The sequence below is a fragment of the Gavialis gangeticus genome, unplaced genomic scaffold (genome assembly GCF_001723915.1).
Source record: "Gavialis gangeticus isolate Ggan-Ray unplaced genomic scaffold, GavGan_comp1, whole genome shotgun sequence".
NCBI classification, from domain to species: domain Eukaryota; kingdom Metazoa; phylum Chordata; order Crocodylia; family Gavialidae; genus Gavialis; species Gavialis gangeticus.
In genome coordinates this window covers 94,517,558-94,532,867 of record NW_017729025.1, presented here as the reverse complement: position 1 = coordinate 94,532,867, position 15,310 = coordinate 94,517,558, and the positions used below count along the sequence as shown (strand labels likewise).

The window sequence follows — 15,310 nt, the reverse complement described above, 5'->3', positions numbered from 1 at the left end:
GCTGCAAAAGCCAATGCCCGGGGCCCCCCCCCCCCCACCCGCGCCATACGTTATATAGAGATGCGTCATGAATGCACTGGCAGATATTCTATATCTGTGCCCTTCTATCTAGATAGATAATAGTGACTGGCATATACCCCTAGAGAATGTATGTTCCAGCTTCTTGTGCCCACGTGTGTGCATAGAAAGGTATAAGTATATATTTACATGGGCGTGTACACACAAGGAGTGGCCAGGCTCCAGGGAGCTGCTCCAGCTGGGGCCAGGGTCTTGCAGTGGTGACAGCCCAGGGTAGGGCAGGGGCAGAGCTGCAATCCGCTGGCTGCGCACTTCTGCAGCCAGCGCGGATTCTGTGGGCAGAGCCGTGCAGGCAGCAGATTGTGGCTCTACCCCAGCCCCACCCTGTGCTGTCACCACTGCCAGATCCCGGCCCAGAGCAGCTCCCTGCCCTGCACGCAGGGTGCTTGGCCAGTCTTCATGGAAACCATAGGAGCGTGGGGGCGAGACAGTGCCAGGTCTGGCCGGGGCAGAGCCCTGGGTCTGTAGCCCAGCACTGTCATGCCCCAGTGCTCCCAGGGGTCTCCATGGAGAGCAGCAGGGACCCAGGGCTGCTGTGAAATGGAGTCCACCATGGGCCTGATCTGGGTTGCAAGCCAGACTTTGCACACTTCTGGTCTACACACACACATGAATATATGTGGTGTGGTGGAAGCCCATGGTCAGCTGCTTTGTGCAAGGCATTGTGAGAGTGATATACACCACAATATAACCTGTGTGGATCTGTGTTCCTTGCTCATTGTGTGCGACACGTGTTTCTGTAGTTGCCATCCCCATTATGGTAGTGCCGTGTGCTTGTGTGTACTGTCTGCTGTTGGTGAGTACCAAAATTGTCTTGTAAAAGTGGTAGAAATGGGTCTGGGGGTACAGTGGAAGTCTCAGAATGTATCCCTATTTGTTACAATGTAAAGTGGGTTCCCTGTATGGGAGTATGAGTTATGTGCCATTTTCTAGGAACACATGTAGAGCATAAAGCGAAGGAAACCTGTATACATAATGCACACGTTCAAAGCTCAAGAATTCACTCATCCTCAGAGGTTCCTTCTGCCCACACCCACTTATCCTGGGGAGTCCCCATCTGTCACACTTCTTGCTTGCCACTGTCCTCTCTTCTCCTTCCTCACAGAAGGTGCTGGAGGATGGAGACAAGGCCATTCTTGCTGGGGCTTGCCCCATCATCAACTTTGAAATATCCAGATTGTGGCTCTGCCCTGGAAGTAGAAACAGATCCTACAGAAGTGGGAGGAGGGTCTGAGCTTCACGGTGCTGATCTCAGTAGGTTGGCTTGTTGAGGAGGGCAATTCCAGGCAGCAGTGTCTGAAACCTTGACAGCAAATATTCAAGTGGGGGTGTCCTAAAACTGTGGTTCTAAACCGGGGGTGGGGCTTCTTCAGAGGTGCCACAGCAGTACAGTCAGCCAACACAACTGCATCGTGCCATACAGCACTTTCTGGTCTGCACCCCCTCTGTCCCCCCCCCAACTCACATTTCCCCCAGATATGGCAGACAGAGCCATAATACAGGAAGAATGTGTGTGCATGGCACAGCCCTTCCCAGGCTGGAGCAGGGGCAGTTTTGCAGCCCTTCCTGGCAAGAGAGCCCAACTGAGAAGCACTTGGGTAAGATGAGGCAGCACCAACCCTGGTTCTCAGCTAGGGGTGCTTCTGAATTCAAAAAGGTGGTGGTGGGGTGCCTTGGCCCTGAAAATTTTGAGAACTACTATCCTAGGATAATGCAGTTACACAGCATGTGGATCACCATGAGAAGATTTTTCCCTCAGAAGAAGCAACAGATTCCTACCAACTGAAGATTGTAGAAGGCGCCTTCTTTACCTCATGCTATGTGATCATCATCTAGGCTTAATTCTGATTCTGACTGGATCTCATGAAACTTTGCAGCAGTTGGATGAGCAGATAGTGAATTCTGTCAATAGGAGGGGAGGAGAAAGTCCCATGTAATTCTCCAGTGCTTCCTCCTCCTGCTCAGCATCTACTTGGGTTAACCTAAGTTTCTCTAGGACAGGGTGGGCAAAATGTGGCCCGGGGGCTGGATCTGGCCTGCCAGGCCATTCTATCTGGCCTGTGGGGCCCCTAAAAAATTTAGAAAATTAATATTTATTTGCTCCTAGCTGCCTGTCAAAGATGACAGGAACCAGGGGCAGTAGAACCCAGAGGAAGCTGGTGGCAGGACCCATCAGCAAGGCCTGCCCAGCTCTGCCCCCTGCCAACCAGAAACCCCTGCCTAGCAGAGGCTTCTGGTCTGGGACCATGGGGCCTTTCCTGCTTCCCTGCTTCGGAGAGGGAAATGTGGCCCTTAACAGCTTGCCAAAACTCAGTAAGCAGCCCTCTGCCCGATATAAGTACTCACCCCTGCTCTAGGTCATGGTCAGGTTTGGATTGATCAGTGCCATCTTCCGCTCTAATAGTTCCTTTGACCCTGGCCTCCAGAAAGCCACTTTCAGACGATTTCCCAAGTAATCTGCACTGGGTCTGGGCTCACCACAGGGTACAGAAGTGCACTGTATTCCCCAGCTGTAACTCCAGCATCCTACTTAGCCAACAATGTTTGTTTTCCTGTGAATGCCAGATGTTTTGCTTGTGTTTTTTCTTGTTGTTGCTGAAGTTTGCACAGTTTTGCAACCTGTTGCAAACCAGACAGTTGAGAAACTCAGTATCTCTCCCTATCACCTGCTCATGGTGGAATATAGCACCTTATTAAAACCGGATAATATGGTGCCTGGGTGACCGATCAGGGCAGACTGGGAATTTACTTACTTAAAAGGCATCACGTATGTGCACGATCAGGCAGATTGTGCCCAAAACCAGAATTAATAGTTTTTAGTAGCTTTGTTTTCAGCATTATTGTGCTAATACAGATACCAGTTTTAAATAAATTACTTCTGCTGAATGAACACTAATGTAAGCACAGTGTTTGTAAAATTGGATGTTTGCCCAGTTCCTGATCCCAAGCAGGCAAGCGTTCCTCTTCATTCTGCACCTGCAGTTTAAATCTCACCCTTTTTCCCACAATAGTGGATTTGCTGTGTCCAGTGTTGTACTGAGGCAAACAAAAATCTCTGCTTTTTCCTCCCATCCCAGAATGCCTGGACTAAGCTGTAGATTCTATCAACATAAATTTCCAGAGGTGGAAGATGTAGTAATGGTCAATGTTAGGTCCATTGCTGAAATGGGAGCATATGTCAGCTTACTGGAATACAACAACATTGAAGGCATGATCCTCCTTAGCGAGCTGTCCAGAAGACGTATCCGCTCCATAAACAAACTCATCCGCATCGGCAGGAATGAATGTGTTGTGGTTATAAGGGTTGACAAAGAGAAAGGTATGTTCAGAAGTATTTGGAGAGACATTTTAGGAAGTAGTTTCATTGGCTTCAAAGGGACTACTCATAGGAGTGTGAGGACAAGCTGCATCAATGAAGATTTGCAGGATTAGACCACAGGGCTTGTATATAGATATGTGTTTGTGTGTCTGTATGCTTATACATATACATACATACAAAGGCAAACTCCAGTGCAATTTATTGACATATATTTTTGTGTTTGTATATTTTCAGTTATTTTTGTTGATACTGACTGATGAGAATGGCAATCATAAACTGCTGTTTTAGAAAAAAGCATAAAAAGCAGAGCTCCAGCACACAGAGAGCAGTTTCTCCGTGCATTAGGACAAGAATCCCAATCCTAGAATAGTAGACTAGGGGTCATTCCTGTACCTCGTAATGCATATGCTCAGAGTAGAGTTAAACCTGGCCCACCAACCTTAATGCCGGCGTCTGTCATTCAAGTAATTGACATCATTAAAGTCTTTTTAATGTATTTTGTGTAAGGGATGGTATTTGACACTATACTGAGTATTGGCATTTAACAATGCCATCTCAAACCTGTTTTCTTGCTCATGTGAAGAATTAATGAAGATTCATGCCTGCTTTCTTAGAAGCTGGAAACCAGATTGCTTAATTTGTTATGGTAAAATGTATTTCTGAAATACTTCTCAGAATTAAATATATGTTTAGAGTTAACAACGAGTGATAGAAAAGGAGTGAGCAATTGAGAGGCTAAAGATGAGGGAAAAGGTTTTCAGAGGAGACTTGAAATAATCTGGAGAGATGCAGGAAGTCCATTCCGAATGAGAGAAACTGTGTTGAAGGACACAAGCTACTTTTCAAACTAATTAGATTCTCCTTTACTTAACTTCTAATGCGCTTCACTCATTGAACCTTGAGGAGAACCCCCCTGGCTTGTTTTAGAGGAGAACTAGATGGATTCCCTTTCAAATCATCAGTGCTGCTCTTTGATTAGCTGTGATTAAGCAAGAGAAGGCATGCCAGTCACTGTATATGGGCATCTCCCAGCAGTGCTTCCAGCTCTTACGCAAATGTGATCAAGGAACTGTATCCAGAAATCAGGGTTAGATTTTACCTATGATAGTGGAGAGCCATACCCAGATAAACTACCAGAGTATCGGTGTGAGTGTTTTCTAAAAGTGTGTAGTTTCTGTGTGCCAACATCATTGTTAACCTAGACTGCACAGTTCAGGGAAGAATGATGATTTTGTTGAAATAGAGCATTAGGGGGAAAATGCATTGAATTTGGGGACAAATATTCTTAAATGGAGATAATATTTCAGAAACATTTGGGGGAAGGGAAGAGGTGTTTTTAGTAGATTTAAAATCCAAAAAACAAGTCTTATTGTCCTAAAACAATTTCAGTCTTCCCGATAGTCATTCTGGAGCAAATTTGTTCTCTTAAGCTTCACTTGGCTTATAACTGCTGTCGGTGGCAAGTGGGAATGGGGAGGAGGGGGCGTTTGAAAAGACAGCAGCAAAGGGAAAACCAGAAGTAAAGAATATTGTAGAATTTTTTTTATTCTGAAATTTTGTCTCTTCTTAGGCTACATTGACTTGTCAAAAAGAAGAGTTTCCCCAGAAGAGGCAATCAAATGTGAAGACAAGTTCACAAAATCAAAGACAGTAAGTTATATGATGCTTTCCAGCCGTCGGAATTGCCCATTGTATCCGTAAGTAAAAAGAAAGCACAGAGCTGACCCAGGATGAAAATGAAATACTATTCTAATTTAATTCAGTATATTTTCTAATGTGTTAGATCACAGCACTGGGAGCTGGGATTCCTAGGTTCTGTTTCCAGTTCGGTTAACTCATATTGTAACTTTGTACGTTCTTAGTGTCACATGCTACTTCAGGATCTTTAAATGCACATAGCGTCTTTTTCACACACATGTGATGAGGGCTAGTATTTATACTTTGATACTTCAAAGTGCCTGGAGTTTGGCATACTGCTGCTTTATGCACTGGCTGGAAGGTGGGGGGGTTGTAAGATGTCGGCATCACACAGTTTAAGACTTAACCTTTTATCGTGGCTGCCTCTTACTTGAACACTGTTTACTTTTACTCTCTGTATATTGCAGTAGCAGCTAGAGGCCCAGACATAAATTGGGTTTTTGTGTGCAAACACAGGAAATTTCTATAGCACAAATCTTAGAATCTGAATAATAATCTCCCCTGAGTCCCTTCATCCCCACTCTTTTATTTGTGTCCTAGGTTTACAGCATCCTTCGTCATGTTGCTGAGGTGTTGGAGTACACTAAGGATGAGCAGCTGGAAAGTCTATTCCAGAGAACTGCCTGGGTGTTTGATGACAAATACAAAAGACCTGGATATGGCGCTTATGATGCATTCAAGCATGCAGTCTCGTAAGAGCACCTCTTTACTTTTAGTGGTTTAGTTGCAGGCGCATGTTTCCTGGGATAGACCCACCAAAATTTTCCTTTTACCTCTCAGGCAGATAGCAGCCTGGTTGTAATACACTGGTCAGATAAGTGCATGTTACCATCTGGAGGAGTCATGGTGTTATGAAGGATTTTAAAGTCCAGCTCATCATTCTTGTATTCTTCTGTAGCCATTGTACTCCTTTATTAATTATTCTGTAGAACTACCTATGTCAATCTAGTGCTTTAGGAACCAGTTGGGTCTCATTTCAGTTATCTCCAAATCAGATATTCTCAAATATGTGCCTATCACAATATAGAAATACATAGCTGTTGAGACTGATTGATATATTCAAAAAGGATGATGTTGACCTGTAATCCTGCAGTTTTGCTAGACTAGATTTTTTTAATAGGTTCTACCTTATTTTTCTAGGGCAGTGGTTCTCAAACTTTTTTTTTCACGGACCACTTGAAAACGTGAGGGTTTCGGCAGACCACTTATACTATTTTTTGTTCTCATATTTTAATATCAGTAATCTTACCTTACAAGTACAGAAAGGGTGTGGAACAATCGAGACTTTCTGTGAACCACCTGAATGGAGCTCAGGGACCACAGTTTGAGAACCTCTGTTCTAGGGCATTTAGAACAAAGGTTGTATATCACTTTGAAGTCTACCATTTACTTTCAGCAAAAATGGAATTGCTTGGAATGTTAGTCCACTTTAAATATAATGATATAGTAAGACCTGTAGTTGATTCTAATGAAGCCTTCACAAGCCTTGACTAGCAAACCAAACAGACACTGGTTTCTCAGATATGTCCCCTTCCACTCCTCTTTTAAAAAAAAAAAATTAAGAAATCTAAAGAATATAACTTTGATCTACCACCAGGTGGCAGTGACGAGTTATATTAAGGCAGGTATACTTTATAGCCTAAGTTAATCAGAGATGCATAATGTTTTATGAGCAAGAACTCTTTTCATCATGTGCTATGAAAGGACATGGACAGAGCAAGCTATTGAATAGAGGGGGTGATTTGAATACAAAAAGCAGGGCAGGGAGCTGAAGAGGGCAATGCCAAAAGAGGCAACAAGTAATAATTCCATAGGGACAAAGGGGTTACAAAAGATAATCCAGGTAATGGGATAAAAATGTCCCTGTTTAGACCATACTTAATACCATCTGGTCTGTGGATGATTGTTTGTTACTCAATTTTGCATTCAAGCCAGCTTTTAAATTTTTGCTGTATAAAAGTGACTACTCTGAGGTCAGCAATGGAATGCCCAGGAAGGTTAAAGTGTTCTGCCACAGACTTTTCTGTGTTTTTGGTCTTAATATCAGATAGCTGTCCCCTTCATTCTTTTGCTTAGAGATGGTCCTGTCTGTCCAACATAGAGAGCAGACAGGGCACTGTGATGGCATATATATGACTTCGGTAGAGGTGCAGGTAAATGGACTTTGGATGTTGTAATCCATGTTATTTGGTATTGATGATAGGATACAGGTTGCATCTGGGTTTGTTGCTAGGCCTAGTGCCTTGGTGAGAATAGGAATTGGGTAGCCTGTTACTTGGATGATTGAGGTGGGGGGGGGTTGCCAGTGAGCAAGGACTGATTTGTCCCCCCTGGCTACCTTGAGTGAGTTGTCATTTTCTAGGAGGGGTTGGAGGTCATTAATGATTTGTGCAAGGTGTTCAGGCTGAGCACTAATTCACAACAGAGATTCTGTTGTTCTTGTCTTGGGGTCAGCATTGTAGTAAATTAGAGTAGATTCTGAGTCTGGCTTTATTGATTTGAGTGGCTATGGTTTGGGGTTTGTAACTAGGAATCCCTGCTCCAGATATTTAAACTGTATACTGTGTTTGGTGGGATTAGTGTAAATAGTCATAATGTGGAGCTTGGCTGTAGACAATGGCTCTAGTGGTGTGCTTAGGATGAAAGCTGGTGATACGAAAGTAGCTGTGGCAGTTGGTAAGTTTCTGATGCAATGTGTTGGTGATGTGGCGATTGCAGACTTTCACTGAGATGAAATTCACTGGTGGAGTATTTCAGAGTCAGTTTTATGGAGGGGTGGAAGATGTTAAAGTCCTAGTGGAATTTCTCTATAGAGCTTCCTTCCCATGTATGTGTCTATATAAAGATGTCATTGATATATCTTAGGTATAGGTGTGATGAGAGGAGCATTTGCGGAGGAAACGGACTTCAAGGTCTATCACAAATATATTAGCCTATATGGACAAATGTATTGGTCATACTTATGCCTTTGGTAGTGCCAGTCATTTGTAGGTATAGGGAGTCTCCAAACCTGAAATAGTTGTGTGTGAGGACAAAGCAGGAGAGTGTATTGGAAACTGAATCAGTTCTCTTGTCAGGAATAATGTTCCTTATGGCTTGTAATCTATTGTTATGGGGGGATGTTGCTAGACAGAGATGTGACATCCATCTGATATTTGCTAGAAGCTTGTCAATGGAGGCCAGTATTTTTAAGAAATCTGTGGTGTCTTTCAAATACCTGGCAGCTCCAGTGGCAAGTAGTTACAGGATGGAGTCACTGTTGCCCAAAACTCCCTCGGTGATGGTGCCAATGCCAGAGAGAGTGTGGTGGTTATAGCTATGCGCTTTCATAAAATCTGTGCCGTACTTGTTTGTATTTTTGTCTTATTCACATTGGCCCTTATGCTCTATCCTATATATAAAGCCAGTAAAAGGGTGTCATGATGTAGCAGAAAATAATCTCCAAAGTGCTTACAATTAAGCCTGTTGCATAGAGTGTGCTGGTTAATCTTTAGTAGGAAAAGGTAGTGTTTATTAGCTAGTGGTGTTTCGGGTGATTGTGTTGTCACTCTGTTTCAGAAAGTTGTCACTCTTTGAGGTTGCTAATTGAGGCCTCTGAAGGGAACTGGCAGGATTTTGACTTCCTGAGCAACAGGGAATGACTTGCGCAGAAGACTAACCACTGTGTAAGAGCCAGTGGCGTGCTCTTGGTGGGAACTGTGCTGTCAGAAGCTCATCAGTAGGTTCTGCTGTTTGTGTAGCAGTGTGCTGAATATAGTAAAACAATAGAGAGAAATGTCACTGCTGGTAACCACACCATTTTGTGTGGGTCGCAACAGCAAGGCTTGCATCTGGGGTCTCTGGTTCTTAAACCATTTGTTTGCACAGGCTGTAACAGATTAATCAATTTGTTTGTGGCCCAGCCACCAGCAGAGGGAGATATAGCACTACACTTCTTGGGTAGAGGTTGCATAATCTTATTTCCAAATTGATTTCCAGATGAATGAAAATTTGCCCCAACCAAAGCATAGTTTTTAATAGCCCATTATTTTAGATCTTTCCATTAAGGTTTACTTTTTCACATAGCTATGCCTCATTTAAGTAAAGGATAGTGCTGGAACACTAGATGCCTTTTCACTTCAGGAATAATGTGTGCTTGCAGCCAGACAGTCGTTATTTCCTCTTTTGAATTAAAATTATTTGTTATGTAGTGTCACTTCCCCTGCATAATTTGGATTAAAGGTTGAAACAGCTATGTACTTCCTGTATCAAGAAATGCTTCCAGAGAGAGAGGTTCTGAAATTGTACCACATGTTAATGTTGCTTCTTGTCTTTGCTTGTCCTCACTTGCACACAAGTTTATCAGTTGCTATAACATTATTATGTTTAACATTGCTTTGTCGGACTTAGAGATCCTGCAATCCTGGATAGTCTAGATTTGACAGAAGACGAGAGGAAGGTGCTGATTGACAACATAAATAGACGACTGACACCACAGGCAGTGAAAATTCGAGCAGGTGAGTCCCCTGTGGCAATTTGTTTGAGGGGCAGAGCATTTATACACAGAGCACAGTTGCAGAAATCAAGTTACAAATGTTGTTAAATTACAAACCATGTTAAAATTGTTACCGTTGCTTAGTAACACAACATTTGAATGAATTTGCTGTTTCAGAATTAGGCTGTCCTTGAATAAAGCACCTTATGACTGACTGTCTCCATATACCTTTTTTGTACATTTTTTTTATAAGGAGAGACAACATAGGTAAGGCAGATTGAATTGACACTAAAAATAGCAAGTTAGATTCTGGCTCAGTTTTAAGATGCATTGCTTCCTTAGGTATTTCATAAGCTTGTTTCTGAGGTTTTCATCTTTGTGTGGTTGAAACCGGATGTTGCTGCTTGGGAGGTAATCTAATTCACCCCCTTGTCCTGATGCAGTATTGACTTAAAATATGCATCAGCTGTGTCAGATTGGTGATTTCCCAACCTCTGACAGCTTCTTATTGCCCTCTGACAGGATCTTCCATACAGGATACTTGGCTATGTACCAGTATAACTCAGCAGGATAAAAATACACCAGCCAACAACATGTAGTGGATACTAACCAAACTCTGTCTGCTGTGCAGGGATAAAAACTGCCTCTGCTCCATAGTGCTTTGTTAATCAGTGTTTTTGGCAGAATGATGGGGTCAGGGATGATCCAGATGTGTAAAAACAGGGATATGGAAAACAGCATAAAATAAGAAGCATAAAACTGCCATTGCCTGCATCTTCAGGCTATTTCTTCACTGCAGTTTGTGAATGAAAGTTAAGACTTCATGTAGCTATAGAGGTTCTTATTTCCATACTAAATACAGTAGTCAGAACAAATGCTCTTTGACCAGATTCTTATAAAACCATTGGGACAACCTAAGCAGGTTTTTTTAATTCTGTCTTTAGAGAGTACATGGGATTTTCTTGTGGGATTACAAGGGTTAGACTGAGACTGACTAAGGTACTAACCCTGTTCTCCAACTGTAATTGCAGCCCCTTAGGACTAACTTGATGTATTATAAATCACCTGGGAGGTGAGACTGATTTGCAGATATCAGGTGTATACAGCTGTTAGATTTAGACCTACAAATACCTTTGTCTAGTGAGTAATCGGGTAAAAACAGACGCATGCTTTGTGGTTCTGTGTCTTTGTCATGAAACTGGTCATTCAAAAAGTGTGTATGTGTACGTGTAGTACAGATCTCAACCACAGACTAACATAATTTATGAAACTCCCATTGCCATGAGGAGGTGCCTCGGGTATTAGTACAGACAGACTCCTTGATTCTTTTGGAGACAAGTTTCTCAGCTTTCATCTTTCTAGATGGAGCTTTCATCCTGATCTCTTCTGCTATCACCATTTTGATCTAGCATCTAAGTCTTTTTTACCTTCTTGTCATTGCTTATTCAGTACATGCAATAACCTTGTCATTGCGTCTATTTCAGTACATTCTTTTAATAATTAATTGATGTCTTTTCAATACGAAGCTGCATATTAACAATAATAATCACAAAACTTTTATTAGAGCATAAGTACTTTCTCTGTTTTACAGATGAGGAAACTGAAAACAGGGCAGGCGTGAATTTTCCAAAAAGCAGTGAAGGCATTTTGCTTGTTATGTACTAGTCCTAGAATGTACAGCTTTTAAAAATGTTATTTTTTGCATTGAATTGTGTTTGTCTGCCTTAGATATTGAAGTTGCCTGTTATGGTTATGAAGGCATTGATGCAGTGAAAGAAGCTCTGAGGGCTGGCTTGAAGTGTTCGACAGAGAACATGCCCATCAAAGTAAGTAATATTGATAACCCTAAGATTTTGTCCTTGTTACTATAGGGCTGTCTTCAGATCCTGTCAGTAGCAGCATTAGAAGTTTGTCAGGTGCTGGAGTCAGGAAATAGTTCTTCTAGTTGTCAAGCATTTTACACACCCCTCTTCCCAAATATTTAGAGGAAAATTGTTTCTTTGTCAGTTCTGTGACCTTGCAGGTCTTTCCAGGGAAGTTCAACACATTACCTACTTTCTGTTGACCCTGGTGAGCCTTGTCAATTAATTCACGTTCTACATAAACCATACTTCACAATTGCTGTTCCTGGTTCTATCTGTAAGGTAAGGGGATAATGGGTGTGATTTGTTGAGACCAGCCTGGGTAGAGAGGGGTTGCTATAAGCCCAGATAGGTTTGGTGTCTCAGTCAGAGTCACAGAGGGACTACTGTGTCCAGTCAGTTCTGCATAGTTTTCTGTCCAAATGAGTACTGAGTGCGTTCTTGGATGATCAGTTTCCAGAAACCCTGAATTGTTTGCCACCTTCTGGAAGCAACTAATATTTCTTATAGCTGAGCAAACGTCCCATCTTCTCACACAAGTATGAAATCATTGTCTGCATTTTCAAGCCTGCATTTTTGGAAAGGTGTGCAATGGGTCCATGACCTCTCTGTACTCCATTTACCTGTCTCTCAAAGGTCAATAATATCCCCTTCAACAAAGTCTTTAATGAAAGATGCTAGATTGAACCTAGATGAGACTTAATTTTCCAGTATGTTTCATAAACTGTAAGCTTAACTGTCATCATAAGTAGTTCATGTTACTTGAGAAACCATTCTTGATGGAGGTGTGCTTTTAGCACTATTAATTGTGTTATTACACTCTTTCAAATAAGAATGGTGTTTGATTGTTTCAGTTTTTGTTGTAGTCTTTCTTTTAATTGAATCATACTTTTTTTTCCTTCCCCATCAACCACATTCTGTAGATTAATCTGATAGCGCCTCCTCGTTACGTGATGACCACCACAACACTGGAAAGAACTGAAGGCCTCTCCGTTCTGAATCAAGCCATGGCTGTCATTAAAGAAAAGATTGAGGAGAAGAGGGGAGTTTTCAATGTGCAGATGGAGGTGAGAACAGTTTCTATATTTAAAAGTGTTTCTTTTTTCCTCTGTTTTGAGACCAACTCAGATAGACAAGGAAAATCTCAGTCTCGGGTCTAGTAAAAAAAACCCCAAACAAACATCAAGATAATGTCACCCTACTTTATATCTTTGTATTGAACAAATCTTGGTCTTGATTAAACTCTCAGTATCAAACTTGTTTGTCCCAAAAGACTTCCCTGTGTTCCTTGTGATGCTCTCAGTTGTAAACAAAGATTTTTTTAAAAACTTCGTTCTTTGGTTGTTTTAAGGATTTTGTTTTGTTTTGTGTTCTGCATTTGCCCTAGGGCTTGTTACCAGCATCACAGAGGATATTGAAAACCATAAAAATTGTGTTGTTTTGTGTTGTTTATGATCTGAGGTGGGGTTTATTTAACAAGTGCGAAGAAAACTTGCAGAATGTTCTGATTTTCCTATCCCATGTGTGAAATTTTACATTGAGTAAACGCTATTAAAGAAAACCACATTAACAGTATGCGTGTGTGTTCTGTTTTTCAGCCTAAGGTAGTTACTGACACAGATGAGACTGAACTTGCAAGGCAGCTGGAAAGGCTGGAGAGGGAAAATGCTGAAGTGGATGGAGATGATGATGCTGAGGAAATGGAAGCCAAAACTGAAGACTAAAAATGTTGTGGGATGAGTACAATTTAAGGATGAAAAATTAAGGACCCAGATACAGACACCATGGACTGAAATTTTCCAGTATTGAAAACTCCAGAAGCAAATACTTCCAAGTATTTGACTATTTGAACAGACCAATGCATAAAATCCTGTATAAAATAGAGCTGCTTTATACAGCAGGTTGTACAAATTGAATTTGTCAGAAAAAGGTGCCTGTTGTCACTAGAGACTCGAACTCTGTGGGCCAGAGAGGGGCCACAGACCTGCTTTAACAGTTTCATATCTAACAGCTCCAGACTAGGAGCTGTTTACAGCTCCCTGTGTCTGAGTGAGGCTTCCTGGGAACACCAAAACCAGGCAGTCTTCACCTTTCTGCATAGAATGTATTCAAGCAAATAATCAATAAATTTCTGGAATATTTCACTTCAAGATTTTTTTTTTCTTGTCACATGTTCTTGAATGTAGGGTCGTCAAGGGGGGCAGTGAAAGGGTGACTTTCTATCATGGCAGCAATTTGTTTAAATTTATACATCTCTTTAGCTTAAAAAATTGAATATTTTCTCATAGGTTTATAAATGTTAAGATTTACTTAAAGCGCTTTTTTTTTCTTTTGCCTGTACAGATGATTTTAGAGCTTGGAAACATGAATTGTTACTACTTCAATAAATGTAGTTAATTAATAGAAATATTAATACTTAGTTGCAGTTTGCTGCTGCTGTTACACATACTAGAATGGTGCCAACATCTATTGCTTGTGAGGTCTCTTCCAGTCCTGCTTTCCTGGGACCCTTTATCAGATCTGAAATTTATTTGGTTCTTGCTAAGCATGCACTGCGGCATAAAGACCTCGAGTGTGATTTTTTTGCAGTGACCAGTGAAGAGGAAGTCTAGACCTGGTGCACCCTAGAAGTGACCGTTTTAGATTCTTTGAGGTTAGTGATTAGAGAAACTAGGTGCCACCTTTCTACTTTATCTTGTTACATCACTGTATGAAACCCACCTCTGCCATGGTGTCTACAAATCATGACAATATTTTGGCAGCTGGTGTGTCATCAACACTACTTACATTGTTACCTCATACTCTTTTGGTGTTGAATCCACCCAGTTTCTTATCCTTGAATTATACACTGCTTGGGAAAGATTGTCTAGTACTATGGTTTTCAGCCTCTGGTCCACAGACCTCTACAGACTAAGGCAGGGGTGCGTAAAATACGGCCCATGGGCCAGATGCGGCCCACCAGGCACTTTCATCTGGCCTATAGCGCCCACCAACAAATTGCACCAGGCCCAGCCCTTCCACCCACGACAGTGGGAGCGAAGCGCCTACGCCTGCCCCTAACATACCCTATTATGCCTCACTCCCATCTTTGTGGGCAGAAGGGCCTGGCCCCATCAGCACTGGGAAGGGCTGCTGCTGCAGGCCTCCCTGGCATCCTGCTGGCTCCAGGCAGCAGGTAGGGAAGCGGGGGGCAGTGGTGGGGCTGCAGCTGGGTGGCAACGCAGATTGTGGTGCTGGGGCTGATGGCAGTGTGTAGCCTACGCCCAGGTGGGTGGTGGCAGCATGGACCTCAGGTGGGAAGTGTGGGTGTGAGAGAGGGTAGGGGGAGACCCTCCCACATTCCCCCTCCTCCTTTACTCCCCCTGTGACGCACAGCCCTGGCAGGAAGTAGGGGCAGCAGCAGCAGCGGTGGGCAGGAGTGAAGGGACTCTCGTGCTTGGCTCTGGTGCCTGGCTCCAGCCAGTGCTACACATCGCAGTGGGGAGCGCAGCCCTCGCCAGGCCATCTGTATTGCCAGTGCTCCCCTCACTTGAGTAGCACAGGAGGGAAGTCCCAGGCACTGGAGCCAGCTGAGGTGGGGAAGGCAGGTGGCTCTAGCACTTGGAGCTTCCTTCCCCTGCAGAGTGAGTGTGGGTAGCACCGGCAATAGAGACTGCCCGGCGGGGGCTTCGCTTCTCGCTGTGACATGCAGCGCTGGCTACAGCTAGGCACCAGCGCCCCGAGTGCCCCTGCCTGCTGCTGCGCTGTGGTGGGGGAGATTCCCCCCTCCCCTACACCCCTCACACCTGACAAATGCCACACCCACATGCTCGTAGTATGGGAAACAAGCAAGAGGAACTTACCCTCCTGCTAGCTGACACCAACCCAGACATAGTGGGG

The 15,310-nt window shown here is 43.0% G+C and overlaps 2 protein-coding genes across 2 annotated transcripts in view; one reads left to right on the top strand and one right to left on the bottom strand.

Moving 5' to 3' along the window:
* Nucleotides 1–3,150, bottom strand: part of ATP6V1D (ATPase H+ transporting V1 subunit D) — a 30,380-nt gene extending 27,230 nt beyond the window's left edge. The window contains exon 1 of the mRNA XM_019519949.1: nucleotides 3,073–3,150. Within this exon, the coding sequence (XP_019375494.1) occupies nucleotides 3,073–3,150 (78 nt within the window). The remainder of the gene's footprint in view (nucleotides 1–3,072) is intronic.
* EIF2S1 (eukaryotic translation initiation factor 2 subunit alpha) overlaps nucleotides 1–13,686 on the top strand; it is an 18,766-nt gene extending 5,080 nt beyond the window's left edge. The window contains exons 2-9 of the mRNA XM_019519203.1: nucleotides 37–42; nucleotides 3,153–3,397; nucleotides 4,968–5,047; nucleotides 5,636–5,787; nucleotides 9,485–9,591; nucleotides 11,298–11,395; nucleotides 12,355–12,498; nucleotides 13,030–13,686. Coding sequence (XP_019374748.1) covers nucleotides 3,157–3,397; nucleotides 4,968–5,047; nucleotides 5,636–5,787; nucleotides 9,485–9,591; nucleotides 11,298–11,395; nucleotides 12,355–12,498; nucleotides 13,030–13,155 — 948 coding nt within the window. The 5' untranslated portion in view covers nucleotides 37–42; nucleotides 3,153–3,156 and the 3' untranslated portion in view covers nucleotides 13,156–13,686. The remainder of the gene's footprint in view (nucleotides 1–36; nucleotides 43–3,152; nucleotides 3,398–4,967; nucleotides 5,048–5,635; nucleotides 5,788–9,484; nucleotides 9,592–11,297; nucleotides 11,396–12,354; nucleotides 12,499–13,029) is intronic.
* Nucleotides 13,687–15,310: the final 1,624 nt, after the last annotated feature.